General features: G+C 42.7%; 1 protein-coding gene across 7 annotated transcripts in view; it reads right to left on the bottom strand.

Moving 5' to 3' along the window:
• The window catches only part of mboat1 (membrane bound O-acyltransferase domain containing 1), a 58,753-nt gene that overhangs the window by 26,660 nt on the left and 12,170 nt on the right, over positions 1-19,923 (bottom strand). Inside the window, exons 1-6 of one of the 7 annotated variants that reach the window (XM_007903161.2) lie at positions 19,426-19,448; positions 16,385-16,490; positions 12,468-12,613; positions 11,275-11,352; positions 7,770-7,865; positions 4,692-4,703 (exon numbers count right to left, since the gene is read on the bottom strand). In XM_007903161.2, the coding sequence (XP_007901352.2) occupies positions 4,692-4,703; positions 7,770-7,865; positions 11,275-11,352; positions 12,468-12,613; positions 16,385-16,474 (422 nt within the window). In that variant the 5' untranslated portion in view covers positions 16,475-16,490; positions 19,426-19,448. Of the gene's footprint in view, positions 1-4,691; positions 4,704-7,769; positions 7,866-11,274; positions 11,353-12,467; positions 12,614-16,384; positions 16,491-19,142; positions 19,166-19,282; positions 19,302-19,377; positions 19,449-19,923 lie in introns of those variants that run through there. The other 6 variants (XM_007903163.2, XM_007903160.2, XM_007903162.2 and 3 more) reach the window with 6 other exon arrangements.

Below are 19,923 nucleotides of genomic sequence, written 5' to 3'. Positions count from 1 at the left end.
ACAATTTGCACTTATACAGCTCATTTTACACAGGAAACATCTGAAAATGCTGCACAAAACTACTTTACAAATTACATGCAGATACATTATTTGTTCATTTCCATCGTGTCCTGTGTACCAGCTGTTAGTGGTTGCGAATTTAGTCGTTGGAGACATGTTCTCAGATTAAACTGTTGTACAATGCTGTATCATAGATAAATACAGCACAGAAAGAAACCATTTGGCTATTGAGTCTGCACCAGCTCTCAGAGCAACCTGTACATTCAATCTCACTACCCCTCTCTATCCCCATATCGCTCCAAGCCTATATCCTTCATATACCTATCTACATCCCTCTTGAAACTGCCAAAGTGGATTCTGCTTCTACCACTTTACTTGTAGTGCATTCCAGGTGCCAACAACTCAGTGAAAAAAAATATTTTTGCTCTTTTTGTCACTGTCTCACATCTATGTCTTAAGTAGAAATAACTTTGCACTATTTACTCTGTCAAAACCTCTCACAACACTTTCATTATCAACCTTTGCTGCTCCAATGAGAAAATACCAAACTTCCAGTCTCGCCTCATAACTATCACCTCAACCCTGGCATCATTCTCCTCAATCTCTTCTGCACCCCCTCTAACACCTTAACATCTTTCCAGAAGTGAAGTGTCCAAAATTGAACACAGTATTCCAGTTGTGGCCTAACCAATAATTCTACGTTGATTACATCCATTGCCTCATCCCACCCTCCCTCTGTGACCACCTGTGACCTACTGACCCATCCGCTTCCTCCATTCAGCTAATACCAACCTGCTTCAAGTCCGCGCCTCATCTGCCCAACCTTCAGTGGGCAAGCTTTCTGCCTCACCCCCTTGTCACCGTCCAATTAAATCTAACCCCAAATTTCTTTGGTCCAATTCTATTCGGTCCCCAGCAGCCCTCCAGTGCCTCATCCAATCATAATTAAGATTTTAATTATATGGTGCAAAGGATGTCAAAGATCATTTGCTCTAACTCGATCAGTGAGTGAGTGATGGCACTAGGTTCGACTGCCAATCGGTGACCACATATCTGGGATCTGAGTTGGCTGCAAAATGAGGTTGGGATGAAAAGGATGGGGGCTGGCGATGGCTGCAAATTTCCTGCAGAATTGAAGTGCCGACAATTAATGCGCAATTAGGAAAACAAATCGCTGGCATTAAGAATAGCATCCCTAAATCAGGTAGATCCTAAATGTCTCTGATATAATAATCTTAAATTTAATATGGCGCCTTTCAATTCTCAAAGCATTTCACAAGAGTTACTATAAAGTGGAGCCACTGTATTTTGGAGGGGAACAGAGCATCTAATTTGCATTGCAATGTCCTACAAGCAATCATGAAGTGAATGACATATTTTATCCAGAGGATTGTTGGCTAGCACAATGGGAGAAACCCCTTCTCTTTTCAAATAGTGCCATGGGATCTTTAACATCCACTGATCAGGCAACCCAAGTTAATATTGCACAGCATTTCCAACAATGCAGCTCTCCCCAGCACTGCCCTGGAGTGTCAGCCTAAAGTATGAGGTCAAAGCCTCTCATCATGGAGCTTGAACCAACAGCCTTTTGACTTTGAGGCGAGAGTGCGATTCAACTGAGCATGGCTGACTCCTGACTACGTAGTCAAAATTATCATTGAACAGTAAACATTGCTTCCTGCTGCAAAGAGTCAAGTCTCAGATGTTCAGTTATAGGATTTAATTAATGTACTGGAAAACTTCAGAGACTAAAAACTAGATATAAATTCCCACCGCATTAAATGTTCTTAAATACTTTACGAGCATTTGAGGGAATAACTGGAGACTCAAAACTAAAGAGACTGACTTGACAATATTAAACAATCGTGGCTGGGGAATTATTGAGGGATTGAGTGTGCACAGCGCTGGGGAAACAGCTGCTTGAATGCGTTTTGCATTTCTGGTTTAACCTAAGCATTCATTGTATGCAATTAACTCACTGAAGTAATTGATATGTAAGATTTCAGCATTGATGAGGGGTGAGGGGAAAATAAAATGTAGGAATCTGTGGCACTTTGAGGATGGGGAGTTTATAGGCAAATCAATATGAGGCACAATTTGTATCAGAGAAGCAGTTTTGCGCTCAAATGCAGGAGTTTTTGTACGGTATATAACAGCTCATCCGTTTAGACTGGCAGCTTTAATGTTGCTTTAAAGATTGCTTTTTATTTGCTGATATGCTGCCCTAGGAGGACTGCAGAGATTCAACACATGGGTTTCATAAACTTCAATGAACGGAAACAGGTTTTGGGATGGGGCAAGGAAAAGGAAGAAAAATAATTGACTCTGAAAACTGGAAGACCCATTAGCAACTCATGCTCGAAAATGGCTGGTGGCTGTTTGTGGAAGATTGCTGTATGCAAATTGGCCACATTTGTCTACAAATACAGTCATTACCCTTATATGAATCCTGTTAAGCACTTTCAGACTTTTCGACTTTGTGATAAGTCACCAGATAAAATGGAAGGGTATTTATTATTATGGCACTTTTTTTCCTCTTTCCTCCTCCATAAAAACTACAGTTCTTTTGTGGCCTGTTTTCTGTTGGTTTTGACTGAGTGACTGTTTCTTCCCATTGTATTTACTTGATGTATTTTCCTTTATTGGCATATTCACAATACAGACGCTTACATCTGGTGTGTTTTCCCCCTCCCCCACCACAGAAATGGAAAAATTTGGCCACAAAAAACAAACGAGAAGTCAGATTCAGCCAAAGGATCCACGTCACAGCACCAGGGCTCCTTTGAATATGATTAACTTTATCACTGAGCACCGGTGCACTCCTTATATAATGAAATCCCTTTTTCCATAGTGCAACAAATAAAGGGCAAGGCCTTCGCCTCAGGGAAGAGGAGAGGAGGCCAGGCACCAAGAACCTGTGCCTCCCAGGAACAGTCTCTACATCAGCCTTTGTGAAAGGGATGAGAGCAAGGCCCCCAGGCTGTCCTCTCCGCCAGGAAAGATACCTCCCAGGAGACTTAAAACAGGAAAAACAGGAAGTAATACAATTATTTACACCCACCGATCCACTCCTGATACTGCATCTGTGCAGGTTTTATTAATATATAAATCTAATATTATTTATTAATTAGTTTAAAAGTAACGGTTTTACACAGCAATGTCGTAACAGGCCAAATTGGTTTCAACTATTACGTGGAATCAGTCAACTGGTGGTTTCTTTGGCGTCAGCACAGACTTACATTTGGTTACTTTGCATAATGATTATGTCTAATATCTACCTCTGTTTTAATGCAATTTAACTTGCATTTTAAATAAATGTGTTTTTTTTTAAAAAGGATATATGAATGTTCATAACAAAATTGTTTACAAGGGAATGGAAAGAAGAACTCAACAAAACGCCAACAGCAAAAGAAATGTTCTGAAGAATCTACTGAATCCCAACAGGGCAAAGTATCCAGATTCAATAATAATTTGGTCACTCAATCCATAACCGTTTGTGGGACACTGCTGTGCACAATTGGCTGCCACATTTCTCCCACAAAATATACAGTCAATTCACTTTGCAGTATATTCTGTGAAGTGCTTTGCGACAGCTAGAAGAGGTGAAAAGCGCTATATCAAATGCAAGCATTACAATTATTATTATTATCACATAATTTTTTTCTTCATCCATTCAGTCTCGCCTCCACCTCCATTTTCCATGTTCTTTCATGAAGATAATGACTAATTCTGGATGTCTGATCCCTCACCTCATACCTCATTCGTAAACCCAGACAATTAATATTACAAGACGATGATATCAGAACCCATTTTTTGTCCAAAGTCAACAGTTCATAAAACCTGTATGAAAAGTGCCATTGGACAATTGGGCAGTGATCAGGAGAGAAGGGTCATAGATCGCGCAGTTTGCCAGGAGCCAAGATTGTAGATGTGAAATGTACAAGTCAATGCATAAGGATGGAAGAAGCTTGTTTTAGGACTACACTTTGAAAAATGCTGCACTGTACATACAGACAGGAATTATTTCCCAACCGCTGCACATTATCACTGTTCAAGAAAGCTGTGATTAAATAAAGCAGATAAACACTGGGTCACTACTTCTTTACTTTCGTTCTAAGCACTGCAGCCCCAGATTGGTCCCAACAAATGGCGTATTAATTGAAAGATGGGTCTGTTGGTTCCAGATGATCTGATAATAATAATCCTTGCATTTGATACAGTGCCTTATCACATCTTCGAGACGTCTCAAAGCGCTTCTCAGAATATACGGTAAAGTGAATTGACTGCATATTTTTTGATCTACTTTGGAAACAAGGGAAATGCTTTTGTAATTTGATTATACAGATTACAGGCACACACGCTCCATCAAAATTTGTACACATGAATCAACTACACGAAGTGTCACAAAAAGTGTCATTTCCCTTAGATTACATCTTGCAATCATTTTTTTCACACAAAAATACTATAATGCAGAAATGTTGCTTCGTTCAATTCCTATGAGATTCTATGGCCTCACTCTCCCACTGTGCCATGCACTAGAGCCCGAATTGGTTCTCAAAGCAAAGGTACATTTTCAGCCATATTCTGAGGCTAATATACAGACCTACGAATGCTCAAATCGTCTTACATGCAACATGATGCTCTTAAAACCCAACACACGAAACACACACACACAGAGAATAAAAACTCACCATAATAATCCACTATGCGTAAAAGGAAAAGAAGAAGACAGATCAACGTAATTAATGCAAGAAAGACAAAATGGACAAATAGAGCAATAAGTACATTGAATCCATGGGTAAATAGTTTAAAAACAGCCAACTTAAATGGTGAACTTCCCATAAATACATACAAAAAACAAAAAGGCTACAATGTTTTATCAAAAATCCACGGAGAGTAAAATACTAACTTCAAAATAATAAACACAGGAAAGCTTGCGTACTTCAAACATTGTTCACTTTTCTCTTAACTCCCTATAATTGTTCCCCTATCCCACCCCCCACCAGTAACTAGTTTCCATAGAAGGGCGATTTACCAGAGACCACTTGTGGACTGAACAGTCACATCCTCTGTCTCTCATTTCTTTTCTTTAAAATTCTTCCTAATTTTTTCCCCTCCGACTTGCTCCACTTCTATCCTGAAGAGGGACTTTCTTGCGCCCCACTTAGCTCCTGCCACCCATCTCTGATGAGGGGTCAAATCTGAACTATTCATCTATTTTTCTCTTTTGAGATGCTGAATGACCTGCTGTGGATTTTCAGGTTCAGGTTTTGTTTTGGAGCACGATATGACCAGGGAGCTGAGCCTCCCTGCTCTCTGCATTGGTGCAGCACAAGGTGGCTGGACTATATCCATATAGCCCAAACCCTGGCATCACTGAACAGATAAAGGCAGTAGCAGCAGCAGCACTAGATACGTCCATAGTTATTTACATTAAAGGCAATTACAATATTAAATACCCTCTGTACAGATGTATTTTACACCCGGTTAGCCAACACACAAATTAGACTTCATTGAATATTCAACAATAGCATCTAAAGATAGAGTAGTTCTCCAGCGAAAAGTCTGAAACCCCTCTCAAATAGAGTGAGCAGCGAGTTAGTGTAGTCAAGCCAGGACGTGATGAAAGTGTGGATCAAGGACTCAACAGCCTGAGGGGTGAGGTAGTGGAGGAGGCGGGTAATGATGTGGAGGTGGCATTGGGGGCGATGAAGGGGGGCTTGACAGAATGCGTCATGGCATGGATGTGGGGTTTAAAAGATAGCTGAGGGTCAAACAAGACACCAGTGTTCCATACTGTCTTGGTGAGGAGTGTGTATCCATGAACAGTGATGTTGCCAGCGCCTGAGATGATATTGACGGGAGCCAAGCAGGAGGGCCTCAGTCTTGTTGACATTCAACTGGAGAAAGTTAGCTCTCATCCTTCCAGGACTTGATGTCTCATAGACACTATGTCAGCACAGCAGTGGTCCTGGAGTCGAGGGTGGAGGCAGAGAGATTGAGTTGGGTGTCATCTGAATACATGTGGAAGTTAACCCCATGCCTGCGGCTGATATCACCAAGCGGGAGCATATAAATATTAAATATGTAATTGTGATTTGAGAGCAAGAACATGAACTTCTCAATTTAAGTTTTCAAGCTGAAATCAATTATTCAAGGTCAGAGGACACTGTCTCTTACCACCTCACATTCTCACTCACTGTGACTCACCACAAGCAGCACAGACAGTTCCTTTGACTGGCGATGTAAATAGCACCATTAACGTGAATATTGACAGAATGAGATGATACAGTTTGGATGTAGGAGCTTTGGCCCATTTGATCTCCTTCCAGAATATCCATCCCTTTTAAATGAGGAAAACAAAGCTGGTCATTCTCCTGACTGGCAGGACTGGCCCTTTAATAGCGGTCTCTTAAAATCCGGCAGAAAGAATTAGTAAAATAATCTTTTTTCAGGATTTTTACAGAGCATTTGGGCGAGGGCTCTTTATTACTCGGAATCCCACTGTCAGCTGTTCTTAGGCTGACACCGGCATATTCAGTTTATATAACCACAGTACATCAGGCTACAACACAGAGCTTTGCACCCATCATCTTCTTCCTCACCACCCCTCCCCAGGGCAGCTCTCGAGCCTCAGCTATGGCAAGTGGTGAGGCACCGAGCGGAGATGAGCCCTTCCTCGGAGGAAGGGAAATGAGCATTGGCGGACGTGTCAACCCACCCACCACTCACACGAATGGCACAAATAGCAGTGCAGTGCAAGGCTGGCAGAGGTGCCCTCCAACCCCACCCCTCATTCTCAACAATGGGAGCAGGGTGCTGCATGAGGAAAAACAATACAAAAGGAAAAAAAAACATTCAGGACCTGGTGATTGGGAAGATAACGTAGGAACAGGCCTAGAACATTCAGCCCATCTAGCCTGCTCCAGCATTTATTAGATCATAGCTGATTTACAATTTAGCCCTTTCACCCTGGATACCGCCACCTATCAAATATTCATCTACCTTTCCCTTCAATATGTTCAATGTGGTGGGGGAGAAGAGTTGCTGAAGCTTTTCCATTGGATTTCCACGTGTAACTTCATTGTCCTTCAATAACCCACCCACACAATACAGTGTCAGCACCCCCACATACCCACCACCACCCCCACCCTCCCTCCCCCCACACACACTGGTACTCAGGTTAATACTAAAAAGCAGCCACTGAAGCAGATTCCATGATGTGAACAGGGTACAACTTGAGTCCTATTCTGCAATATTAATGAGAGTCAAATTCAGAGAATGGAAAAGAGCAATGGGAATTATCTATCTCCCGAGACCTCCTCCCGTGCTAATTATTGTGGTAGTTCCAGTTACAAGTATTCTGTGTTCTTCCATTTAAGTAGTTGTAGCTTGACGTTGTAGAAAAAGATCCCCTTTCAGTCCACCCTCTTCCCTCCACAACATTGGTGTCAACTGTTTGTAGACAGAGAAAAAAAACCTTTTGTTCCTTTCACTAATCTCTGACAGATATCACACAGCCAATGTTCAACAGAGAGAAACAATATGAAATAAGATCCCGTGGTAATTAAGTGATTGGAACTAAACCCACATCAAAATCTGCAGCTACTTAATTTTTGTACAGGACCTCTTTACTTCCCGGTGCAGATTTTAAAAAAACATATAACTATTTATCAGGGCAATTGAATACAATTCTTCAACTTTTCCCATAGATATCAGTTCCATAATCCAGTAGCTGACAAAACTTTTTTTAAAAACAAGAGACTTACCCAGAGAAATCTGTGGACAAGAGTTTATAACTAAAGATATATACTCTGCTAATCTGGCACAGGGTGAGGTAGGCAAGTGCTGCTACAAATGAATACCTAAGAAACAGGAAACAAGAGTGGTTACCTCCATGAAATGCGAATACACCCATACACACACACCATAGAACATACCCCTGCTTTGCAGTTTTCTTAAATAATTTCAAGCAAATATTAAAATTAAAACAAGGACTGCAGATTCTTTAACTCATATGACTTTCAATGCGGAAGGCAAATTGTTAGTGCAAATTAGCACTTACTTAAAGACACTGCAGCAAAAGTCCTATGTAAATACAAAGGCATTTAAAATATTTAACTGAATACTTAAGTAATAATATGATAATAAAATAATAAGGAGGTGCAACATTTATATTGGGTCTGTTCTTCGTTATCACATAAAGTTAATGCATGGGCGAGCTGGGCCTTTAATGACGCAGGAGTCAATGCACCACTGGGGTGAGTATTCTTGACACCATAGAGAAGTTAAGCTCCCCTCCTTCTATAACAATAATAATCTTTGCATTTGATATTGCGCCATGTCATGTAGATCGAAAGCACAGTCGAAAAGGAGGGTCTTGAGGTGAGTCCTGAAGGTGGCAAGGGAGGGGGCGAGATGGAGGGACTCTGGGATGGAGTTCCAGAGGGTGGGTGCAGAGTGGCGGAAGGCCTGCTCGCCGATAGTGGGGCGACCAAGGCAGGAGATGTGAAGCAGGCTGGAGCCCACTGAGCAGAGGGAGCAAACAGGGTGGTAGGGGGTTAGGAGATCAGAGAGGTAGAGGGGAGCAAGACCATGGAGGGCTTTGAAGGTGAAGACCAGGATCTTGAACTGTATACTCTGTGTGATGGGAAGCCAGTGGAGTTGGTCAAGGATGGGGATATAGAGTCACGGAGCCTAATGCGGGAGAGGACACGGGCTGCAGAGTTCTGGATGATCTGCAGCCTGTGGAGGGAGGAGTTGGGGAGGCCCACAAGCAGGGAGTTTGATGCTCGACCTTGATAAACGGCAATACGACAATCTACCAATGCCATCAGTGGCATAGTCAAGCTTCAGAGTATCATTTAACCTCAGGCAATCTTTCTTCAGTTAGTAAGTGGGAACTGGAAGGACAGGAAATTTGTGTGTAACAATAGGGGCTCAGGATGACTGAAACATTAACATGCTGGAATTCAGAGAGGTGGGCTGAATAACCTGATGTGTAGATATAGAATTTCACAAGCCTTTAGAGTTAAGTTATATCTATCTCTTCTGTGTTCTTATAGAAAACTCAGCAGAAGCAAAAATCCAATTCAACCAAAACAAAAAAAAAGATATTGAACAAAGATTGGAGGAGGGTCACCTTCATTCTACTAATTAATGCAAGGGGTGTCCGCCTCACGGTGCCAGAGAGAGGGCCTCACCAGGATGCTGGAAATATCGTGAAAGGACGAGCTCCATTGAAGGTGTTTTTGACATTGTGAAGTATCCACCATGCAAGGGCTCAATACCTCCCACTCTGTATAGAGAGCAGGGCTCCACTGTTAACCCTTCACGCTTGTGCACTCTCCGCAAGGGACTGTGTGGAATGGATGGCGGAAGCTTGTTGTCAGAACGTCTTTGATTCAAACACCAAAAAGCACGCCAAAAGGTATGCAAATCTGCTTTGATTTGCAGACCATGTGCAATGATCAAAGGTGCGTGCAGAAGGGACACCTTCATTCTGCTCATCCAAGGCATTGGCATTTGTTCCCTTGTTTGGACAGAGCACTGGAAGTGGGTAGAGTTAGTTCTGTTAGCACAGTTCGATTTTGCGACTTTTTCTTCCTTTCCTATTGCAAACTATTATTCTTATCCCCCTGGGAATCGAACCAGAGAGCCAAAGCATATGTGACATGCAGTAATATTGCGTTTCAGAAAGAGGCAATGGGAGGAGGAATAAGTTAGCATGGGTCGTGCTCCTCCATAATTCAAATGCAATGCGTGAAACACCATACAATTTCAATTCAATTTTAATAAATTGAGTCATTAGTACAAGAATGGTATCTTATGAGTTGGTGGGGTTGAAGGAGGTATTAGGAAGGGGAGTGGCATATACTGCATTGGGGGAATGAGAGAGACAGCCCTTCCTTGTTTATTACAGTACAGAGGTTGTAAATCATGCCTCAAAGCAAGCTGTGCCTCCGTGCAGTTTTTGTTTCTACTGCGAGTAGAAGGTGTCCAAAATAAACACTGCTTTATACCTACACCTACTCTTACACAGAGCAACTTGTGTTGGGTAAGCTAAAGTTCCCTGGGCTATTCAAAATAAGAAGGTAGTTTCTCCTGGTGTCTTGCCCAACAATCCCTCAAATAAAATTTGTTATTTACTTCATGGCTGTAGAGGGACATTGCTGCATACCAATTGGCTGCTGTGTCACCCACAAAGCAGTCACTACACTTTATAATATACCCCTTGAAGCACTTTGGGACATCCTCAACAACACAGATAAACTCAATACCAGCTTGCATGTCGAAGGCACGTGACTTTAAGTCAAAAGAAAGGTTGGTATTCACTGGTTAGGCCACATTAGGAATGTGGTGTACAATTTTTAAGATGCCCGGATGGAAGCAATGTTCTTAAGATTATGCTTTTGAACTTTCCTCTCGGAAGTAGAAAGCGTAGCATATGGTAGACATTGTGATATCTGTGGGAAGCAGCAGACTTAAATTGCCTGTTTCACATTCAATGTTTTCTAGTTCTATGTGGTATAAGATTTGCATCCCACAACTGACACAGCCATGCTGCATACAAACCAAAACATAATTACCATGTACAGCTACTGAAAGAGGAATGTCATGAAACCAAGCACATCATACAGTCCATCTAAAACTATAATCAGACTCCAGATTACAGCTGGGAAAGCCAAATAGAAGGATCAAACAGAACTAAGAATAGAAAGGCAAATCAAAAGTAATGAGAAAATCTGAAATCTTGCAGATGAGAATTATTGCAGTGAGGATAGGAAAGAGAGTTTCAACTGCTCGAGCGTAGCTTCAGATGCCACTGTGCTCATTGGGCAAATTTCAAGGTATGAATCTTTAGTTGTATCAGAGAATCATACAACACGGAGAAAGTGCATTCAATCCACTATGCAGTGCTCTGTACTTTCAGACAGCTGATGAGCCTTAATATGGGCAATGGCAAGTTTTTTTGTAAAAAAAAGCATAAAAAGAAAATTAAATGGATCACCTGAATATTGTACCATATAACATCAAATTATTTTACATCCTGTAATTCTGTCAAAGGCCTGGGATAAGTCAGCCATCTGCAATCTAAGTTGGGAGAGGGTTTCATGCACCAATGAGACCGGGAGGAGGAGAAAGGGGAAACAAAACGCAAATATAAAATGCAAAGCAACTATGGTAATGTTAACAAAGCAATCCCACAATCAGATTTTTTTAAAAAAAACTTTCAAATTGATTCATATCTTCACGAAAGATGAGATAACGTACTTGTGAATGTTCTTGATCTTTGCCAGCGTCATGATGCAGTAGCACAGAAATATTTCTATAAAAACGTGCAGCGAGTACCTAAGGAAATGAAGAAAGAACATGGATGAGGAACTTGCTTGGTTCAATTTTCTTTTGAATTGTTGAACAAAATGCAACTTATGGTCTTTAACATCTCATAGGAGTTCTCACACACCATTACATGCACGAGCTCAATCGAGACAGACACCACAGTGAATTAATGAGAAAGTGTTGATATTGAAGAAGCTGTTCATTCTTCTTCTTGGATAGTAATCATTGCTAGGTTCAGCTTTTCATTCCAATAGGCTCCTTTCAAGCCAAGGTCTTGCAAACAGAACCTGATGGTATATGAACATGATCTGATACTGGCAATGAAGTTCAGTACACATAAATGCAAGGCACTGTATATAGGAAACACATACTCCATGGATAGGATAGCCAAGGGGGAAGCTGAAAGAGATCTAAGGGTGTTAGCTGTCTCATCACTTAACATGTCAAAACAGTGTGAGGCAGCAAGGCAAACATGATACTGGCCTATTTTGCCACATCAGTTGAGCTCAAATTCCCAGAAGTCAAATGCAAACTACATAATGCTCTGGTCAGACTACACCTTGAGTGTTGCATACAGTTCTGGTCGCTGTGACATACAGTTCTGGTCGCTGTGACCAGGCCCTAGATGCATCAATTTGACAAGCTAGGGCTCTTCAGTCTTCAAAGGAGGTATCTCAGAAAGAGAAACTCAGGCAGAATGATCAATGACTGCACAGCTCACGATTTCCAAAAGGATCAATCGAGTGCAAGATCCCAGCAAATGACATATTCACAGAGTTTCCTTTTAAGCCAACATGATCTGACTTTAACTAATTTGTCAATGTAGCCCTCCCACTTACCTCTTTCTCCCTCTCCTGCAGGTTTTATGTTCAATTCCATATGTTATCATGCAACCTTAATCTCTGGTGGCATTTTCTGTATTTAAACAATTTGATTAAAACCATCAAAAACATTCCAAGGCTCCAGAAGAGGCTGAGTAAATACAAGTACAATACATAATGATACCTTGCATTTATATAGAGGCTTCCATATCAAATTAATGTCTCAAAGCACTTTTCGAAACAAAATTTGCATGGGGTTATGTTACGACAAAGGAATTTATAGCAAAACAACTGTACACTTACCATCCAAAGCAGAAGATGACAAAGTATATTCCAAGGATTGTGACAACCACATGCCGGATAACAGTACTCACTTTAGTGGGACTGAGATAGTGACGGAACCAAAAGGCAGCAAGCAGAGCAAGCAGCTGACAAGCTGCAAAATTCACCTGAAAAACAAGTATACAGACAACCCAAACCATCATTATCTGCAATACAGGTGTCAAAAACCTAGTCGATCTATGTTCATTTCATCTTGGAACTACAGTGAAACTTTGATAACTCGTCACCCCAAGGGAAATAGCTCAAATGACTATTTATCAGAGTTGACCAGTTATCCAAAGTACAGTATCTCAAAAGTACAAGGTATTTGAATAGCTGGGAAATTGAGAGAGACCAGTAATTTACATTTATATAGCACCTTTCACTTCAGGAGGATGTCTCAAAGTACTTCACAGGATATACGGCAAAGCAGAGTGACCATGTGTTTTGTAGCACACACAAAGACATATATGTCAATAATAATTGCATTTGATATCCTGCTATTCACGTCTTCTAGACGTCTCAAAGCACTTCACAGACTATACTGTAAAGTGAATTGACTGTATATTTGTGGGCGAAACACAGCAGCCAATTGTGCACCGCTGTGTCCCACAAACAGCTGTGGATTCAGTGACCAAATTATTATTTTTTTAAAGGATTATTATCCCCGGAAAAGCGATCCTCCAATTGTCTAACAACCGGGTTCCTACTTACGTCTAGATAATTAGAAGGGTGTGGAGTAAGGAAACGTAACCAACGTTTCGCACTGCCAGAAATCGAACCTAGGTCTCTCGCTTGCGAAACGAGTACATTAACCACTGAGCTACAACCATCGCCACCAACATGTAAATGTCATTAAGAAATTCTCTGAAGACAACTGTTCAAAAAATAGTGAACCAGTGAACAATTTGGATATAGATCTATTGTAATTCATGTAAATCATCATCATCAACAATAACTACTATTTCATATGGGTCAGCATCCTGGAGCACTTGAATTCATTGCTATCAAACACTTACATATTTTTATCATTGTCAAGAAATATAAATTGTAAGAAAACGTACTGCAAGACACACTGATGCAACACGTCCTCTTAAGAATTCTTCCTGAAGAAAACCATATAAAATATACACTGATTGGCAACAGAAGCTTTGTTGACAGTCAAGTTGTAAGACTTAGATTTGCAATATGACGTGACAACACAAAAGGAAAAAACACCATTACTTTTTTTTTCTTGGGGGAAAAATGCATTTGGTGCGAGAAAACAATGCTATTTAATAAAAAAAAACTTACATTTGATATAGTGCCCTTCACGTCAGGAGGATGTCTCAAAGCACATCACAAGATATACTGCAAAGATTGTGTTTTGTACATCAAAGTGGCAGCCAATTTGCATACAGCAATATCTCACAAACAGCCATGAAGTGAATATCCAATTTTATTTGATGAATTGTTGGCTGGGGCACTGGAAGAACAGGTAGATGGTGCCTCGGTTTAAGGACAGGACCTCCAACAATGCAGCACAGCCCCCAGCGCTACATTGGAATGTCAACCTAGACTGTACAAAACCCCCATGATATTATTGTGCATGAACCTGACTCGGTTGATAGCGCTCTGGTTGCTAAGTCAGAAGGCTGTGGACGTCAGAACTTTGAACTCATAGGCTAAGCTGACACTCCAATGCAGTGCTGGGTAGGGAGGTGGGTGCTGCTTTGACAGGAGGTGCCGTCCTTCGGATGCGATGTTAAACAAAGGTGCCTTCTGCCTGTCTTTGGCACTATTCAAAGAGAAGAGAGTTTATAATAATTCTGTATACTTGAAAGCAGAACATAAAACCAGTGTTAATTAGAAAGAAGGAATTATTTTGGACAGCAGAATGTGTCTGAACAAAAACGAGAGCTTCCTTTAGCTCTTCAGGAACTGGCCTCTGTTACCAATGTAAAATATTGTGCGGCTCATTTGTAGATTAAAACACCAGCAAAAGTGCAAACGCTCAGTTCTGAAAACAACAATAGTGTATTTTGAAATACTGTGGCACTGATGAGTTTAAAAGATTACCAAATAGTGCTGGCCTAAAATAAAATATTAACAGCATTTTCCAATGTCATCCCCAGTTTCATGTTTACAGATATAATGGAAGTCTGCAGCGGCTTAGCACACCGTAACGAAGCTACCAGATTCTTCTGCTGATAGAACTCTTAACAGATGATGGAAAGAAAGGCCTTTTGAGGCATTATGGTTTTGTTTGCGTGGGGTTTACTTAGCATCCATACCTACAGTACACAAAACAAGCTTCACTTTATACCACTAATAGTGCAATTCACAGTATGAATCACTGAACTGTACGTCAACAATAACCACCCATATTAACTTTCAGAAACAAACCATTGTTCCTCTAAGCATGTTTGCCCGTTGGCTACACTACACTTGAAAATAAATAAACTATTGAAAGCGATTCACAATTTATGGCACAAAATCACAATGCACCAATGCTCAACATATCACTGGCACTTTATAAAATTAATTTTAAATTCTGGAAACATATTCTTGACCTCATGATAGAACTAGTTCCCAAATTCTTTATAAAATAATACACCACAATGCTTAATATTTCCAACAAAAATAGTGACATTTAAAAACAAATATTTCTGACTGAATTACTTGCCAGTGCATGTGATTTTGGTGACGGCTAAGTTAAAACTCCTTTTAGAACAATATTTAAAAATATTAAGCTTGAACTAATTTGGTAAACTTTGAGTTTAAGCCCGATATTGAAACTTGAGTTGATAGTCCATGCCGACAACACAACCAGATATCAGGGAGCCAGGCAGTGCCACTACAGCAAGGCACTGGTAAATCAGCATATTGTCAAGAGAGGCTATCCTCACGATGTCTATAAAAGCGGTAGACCAATATTTGGTTAGCAAATATATTAAAAGGTACGGTGAAAAGGCTGGACATTGGGGCTTAAAAAAAAGGCCAAGATCTGAAACTGGCAGAAAGGACTCAATGAACTGAACAGCCTCCTCTTGTTCCATTTTTCCTACGTTCCTATCGGTGAGATATTTAAACAAGATCCCATCTGTCTGGATACACGGACAATAAAGAACCCATGACGCTATTGAAAGAGTGTAGAATTTTTCTCAGTACCCTAGCCATCAATTTTTTAAAAATATATATTTATTAGTAAATACATTTGGTACAACAGAAATCCCAAATAAAAACACAACGTGCAACATCTTTTGTTACTTTTTCCCTTGGCTGCCGATACAAAACCATTCCGTTCTTTACATCACCTTCCTTCACCCCACACAGCTTGTGTACGCTTTTTTTTTTGACGATCCCTTTAAAACAGTCAGAATTCGTCTCTGTGCGCCTCGCATCCATGTGCGTGCCCGCACACACCCTGATAAGGCGTACTTGCTGCTTTCGGAAGGTGCCCCGATGCGCACCTTACACGCACACGTTTACTGTACATACATTTTCGGTACTCTCTTTACTTACATCTCGAGCGTCTTTCTGTACATTTATATGGTTATCCTCATGTTTATTTTAGTCCTAGTTTTGGGTACACTCGTGGGCTACTCGGTATCAAATCTTCCAGATAAATTGGTCATTCGCTCAATGACTGTTTGGGGATCCCAGTGGGCAAATTGACTGTCACATTTGCGCACACCACTTCACATATCAACTTCCATGCATTCACCGTCATTCATTAAACCTGAAGAAAATACCACCAAGCATCATTCAGTCAGTGCAGATACCTTTGCAGCACTGTGTCTATGCTTGCATACACATGTAATTTTGTTGTTGCATGCGGAGCACGTTAGTATTAACAGTAAAGTAATAAGTTAAGGAAAAAGGGGGATACTGGAAAAGGAGCAAATCTTTGTTCCTACCTGATCCAGAGGCACATTGAGCCTGAGGCTGAGTCGGTGTAACAGTCTGAAACCTGTGGTCCTTAATGGAATACTTGGTTCCTCTGCCATTCTACAGCTATATCTCCTGCCAGACAGCAACAAGACATGAGACGGTCACTCACGCACTCACTCACTCACTCATCAACAACCTCACTCCCTGTCTCACTCACGCACTCACTCATTCACTAACAAACTCACTCACTCATTCACAAACTCATTCACTAACAAACTCACTCACTCATTCACAAACTCAATTCACTAACGAACTCACTCACCCATTCACAAACTCATTCACTAACAAACTCACTCACTCATTCATTAACAAACCCACTCACTCATTCACAAACTCATTCACTAACAAACTCACTCACTCATTCACTAACAAACTCACTCACTCATTCACAAACTCATTCACTAACAAACTCACTCACTCATTCACTAACAAACTCATTCACTCATTCACAAACTCATTCACTAACAAACTCACTCACTCATTCATTAACAAACTCACTTTCTGTCTCACTCACACACTCACTCACTAACAAACTCACTCACTGACAAACTCACTCACTCACTAACAAACTCACTCACTGTTTCACACATTCACTCACTAAAACTCACTGATTCACAAACAAACTCACTCATTAATAACCTCACTCCGTCTCACTCACGCACTCACTCACTAACAAACTCACTCACTCATTCACAAACTCATTCACTAACAAACTCACTCACTCATTCACAAACTCATTCACTAACAAACTCACTCACTCATTCATTAACAAACTCACTCACTCATTCACAAACTCATTCTCTAACAAACTCACTCACTCATTCACTAACAAACTCACTTTCTGTCTCACTCACACACTCACTCACTAACAAACTCACTCACTCATTCACTAACAAACTCACTCACTCATTCACAAACTCATTCACTAACAAACTCACTCACTCATTCACTAACAAACTCACTCACTCATTCACGCACTCACTCACTAACAAACTCACTCACTCATTCACAAACTCATTCACTAACAAACTCACTCACTCATTCACAAACTCATTCACTAACAAACTCACTCACTCATTCATTAACAAACTCACTCACTCATTCACAAACTCATTCTCTAACAAACTCACTCACTCATTCACTAACAAACTCACTTTCTGTCTCACTCACACACTCACTCACTAACAAACTCACTCACTCATTCACTAACAAACTCACTCACTCATTCACAAACTCATTCACTAACAAACTCACTCACTCATTCATTAACAAACTCACTTTCTGTCTCACTCACACACTCACTCACTAACAAACTCACTCACTCACTGACAAACTCACTCACTCACTGACAAACTCACTCACTGACAAACTCACTCACTCACTGACAAACTCACTCACTGTTTCACACATTCACTCACTAAAACTCCCTGCCCCGCTCCCTAACCCTCTCCCTGCCCCGCTCCCTAACCCTCTCCCTGCCCCGCTCCCTAACCCTCTCCCTAACCCTCTCCCTGCCCCGCTCCCTGCCCCGCTCCCTAACCCTCTCCCTGCCCCACTCCCTAACCGTCTCCCTGCCCCGCTCCCTAACCCTCTCCCTGCCCCTCTCCCTGCCCCGCTCCCTAACCCCTCCTCCCCTAACCCTCTCCCTGCCCCGCTCCCTAACCCTCTCCCTGCCCCCTCCCTAAACCGCTCCTCCCCTGCCCCTCCCCTGCCCCATCCCCCCTGCCCCTCTCCCTGCCCCCTCCCTAACCCTCTCCCTGCCCCGCTCCCTAACCCTCTCCCTAACCCTCTCCCTGCCCCGCTCCCTAACCCTCTCCCTGCCCCTCTCCCTGCCCCACTCCCTAACCCCTCTCCCCTAACCCTCTCCCTCCCCCTGCCCCCTCCCTAACCCTCTCCCTAACCCTCCCCGCTCCCTAACCCTCTCCCTGCCCCCCCTCCCTGCCCCCTCTCCCTGCCCCTCTCCCTAACCCTCTCCCTAACCCTCTCCCTGCACCGCTCCCTAACCCTCTCCCTAACCCTCTCCCTAACCCTCTCCCTGCCCCGCTCCCTAACCCTCTCCCTAACGCTCTCCCTGCACCGCTCCCTAACCCTCTCCCTGCACCGCTCCCTAACCCTCTCCCTAACCCTCTCCCTGCCCCTCTCCCTAACCCTCTCCCTGCCCCACTCCCTAACCCTCTCCCTAACCCTCTCCCTGCACCGCTCCCTAACCCTCTCCCTGCCCCACTCCCTAACCCTCTCCCTGCCCCGCTCCCTAACCCTCTCCCTGCCCCGCTCCCTAACCCACTCCCTGCCCCACTCCCTGCCCCTCTCCCTAACCCTCTCCCTGCCCCGCTCCCTAACCCTCTCCCTAACCCTCTCCCTGCCCCGCTCCCTAACCCTCTCCCTGCCCCGCTCCCTAACACTCTCCCTGCCCCGCTCCCTAACCCTCTCCCTGCCCCTCTCCCTGCCCCGCTCCCTAACCCTCTCCCTGCCCCGCTCCCTAACCCTCTCCCTGCCCCGCTCCCTAACCCTCTCCCTGCCCCGCTCCCTAACCCTCTCCCTAACCCTCTCCCTGCCCCGCTCCCTAACCCTCTCCCTGCCCCGCTCCCTAACCCTCTCCCTGCCCCACTCCCTAACCCTCTCCCTGCCCCGCTCCCTAACCCTCTCCCTAACCCTCTCCCTGCCCCTCTCCCTAACCCTCTCCCTGCCCCGCTCCCTAACCCTCTCCCTAACAATCTTACTCACACACGCTCTCTTTAACCCTCTCTCTCTGACGATCAGTCTCCCACTATCTCTCTATCTCCCTCTCTCTCACTTTACTCTCTCAGGATGTCATTTAATAATAACCATTAAGTTATTCCCTTTTGCATTCGACACACACTTACTCTGGTGTCTCACTCACTGTCAGTAACTAACAATGTCTCTCCCACACACACACACACACACACAGAGCACGGCTTGTTCTTGTCACTGGCCCCACCCATCTTAACAGGCGAAGCGGTTTGCTTTGCTCGCTTAGCTTTCTTACTTCCTCCCTCTCCCTCCTCTCTCCCTGTTGGAAAATGCAATGTGAAAGGCGGCTCCACTCGGCTCCATCCTCTCCCTCCTAGTGGCCCGTGGGGCAGTCCGTCAGTCAGTCAGTGACAGATCTGTCACTTCGGTGTGTCTGCAGGGAGCAGGAGTCACCTTGTATGTGTGTGTGTGTGTGGGGGGGGAACGGGTGTCCTCTTTAATGCAAAATTATACAAACACCTTCGTTTCAGTGCCTGTGCCTATCACTATCAAATGCACATTAAAATATATGTTGTATATTTTAAAATAATTCTAGACTAAATAAAGCGTTTCTCTCTTTTTGAAACAAATCTCAAGCCCTCGTGCATATCAACAACAACAACAAGATTACATTTGTACAGCGCCTTTCAAGTCGGGAGGACGTCCCAAGGCGCTGTATCGAATATATGTGAAATACATATGCATCGTAAATATATATTGTATATCTGTATTTTAAAAAATAATTGTAGACATT

The sequence above is a fragment of the Callorhinchus milii genome, unplaced genomic scaffold (genome assembly GCF_018977255.1).
Source record: "Callorhinchus milii isolate IMCB2004 unplaced genomic scaffold, IMCB_Cmil_1.0 Scaffold2, whole genome shotgun sequence".
In the NCBI taxonomy this organism is placed as follows: Eukaryota; Metazoa; Chordata; class Chondrichthyes; order Chimaeriformes; family Callorhinchidae; genus Callorhinchus; species Callorhinchus milii.
Note: the sequence above shows the minus strand (reverse complement) of the source record. Positions and strands in the feature narration are given on the sequence as shown.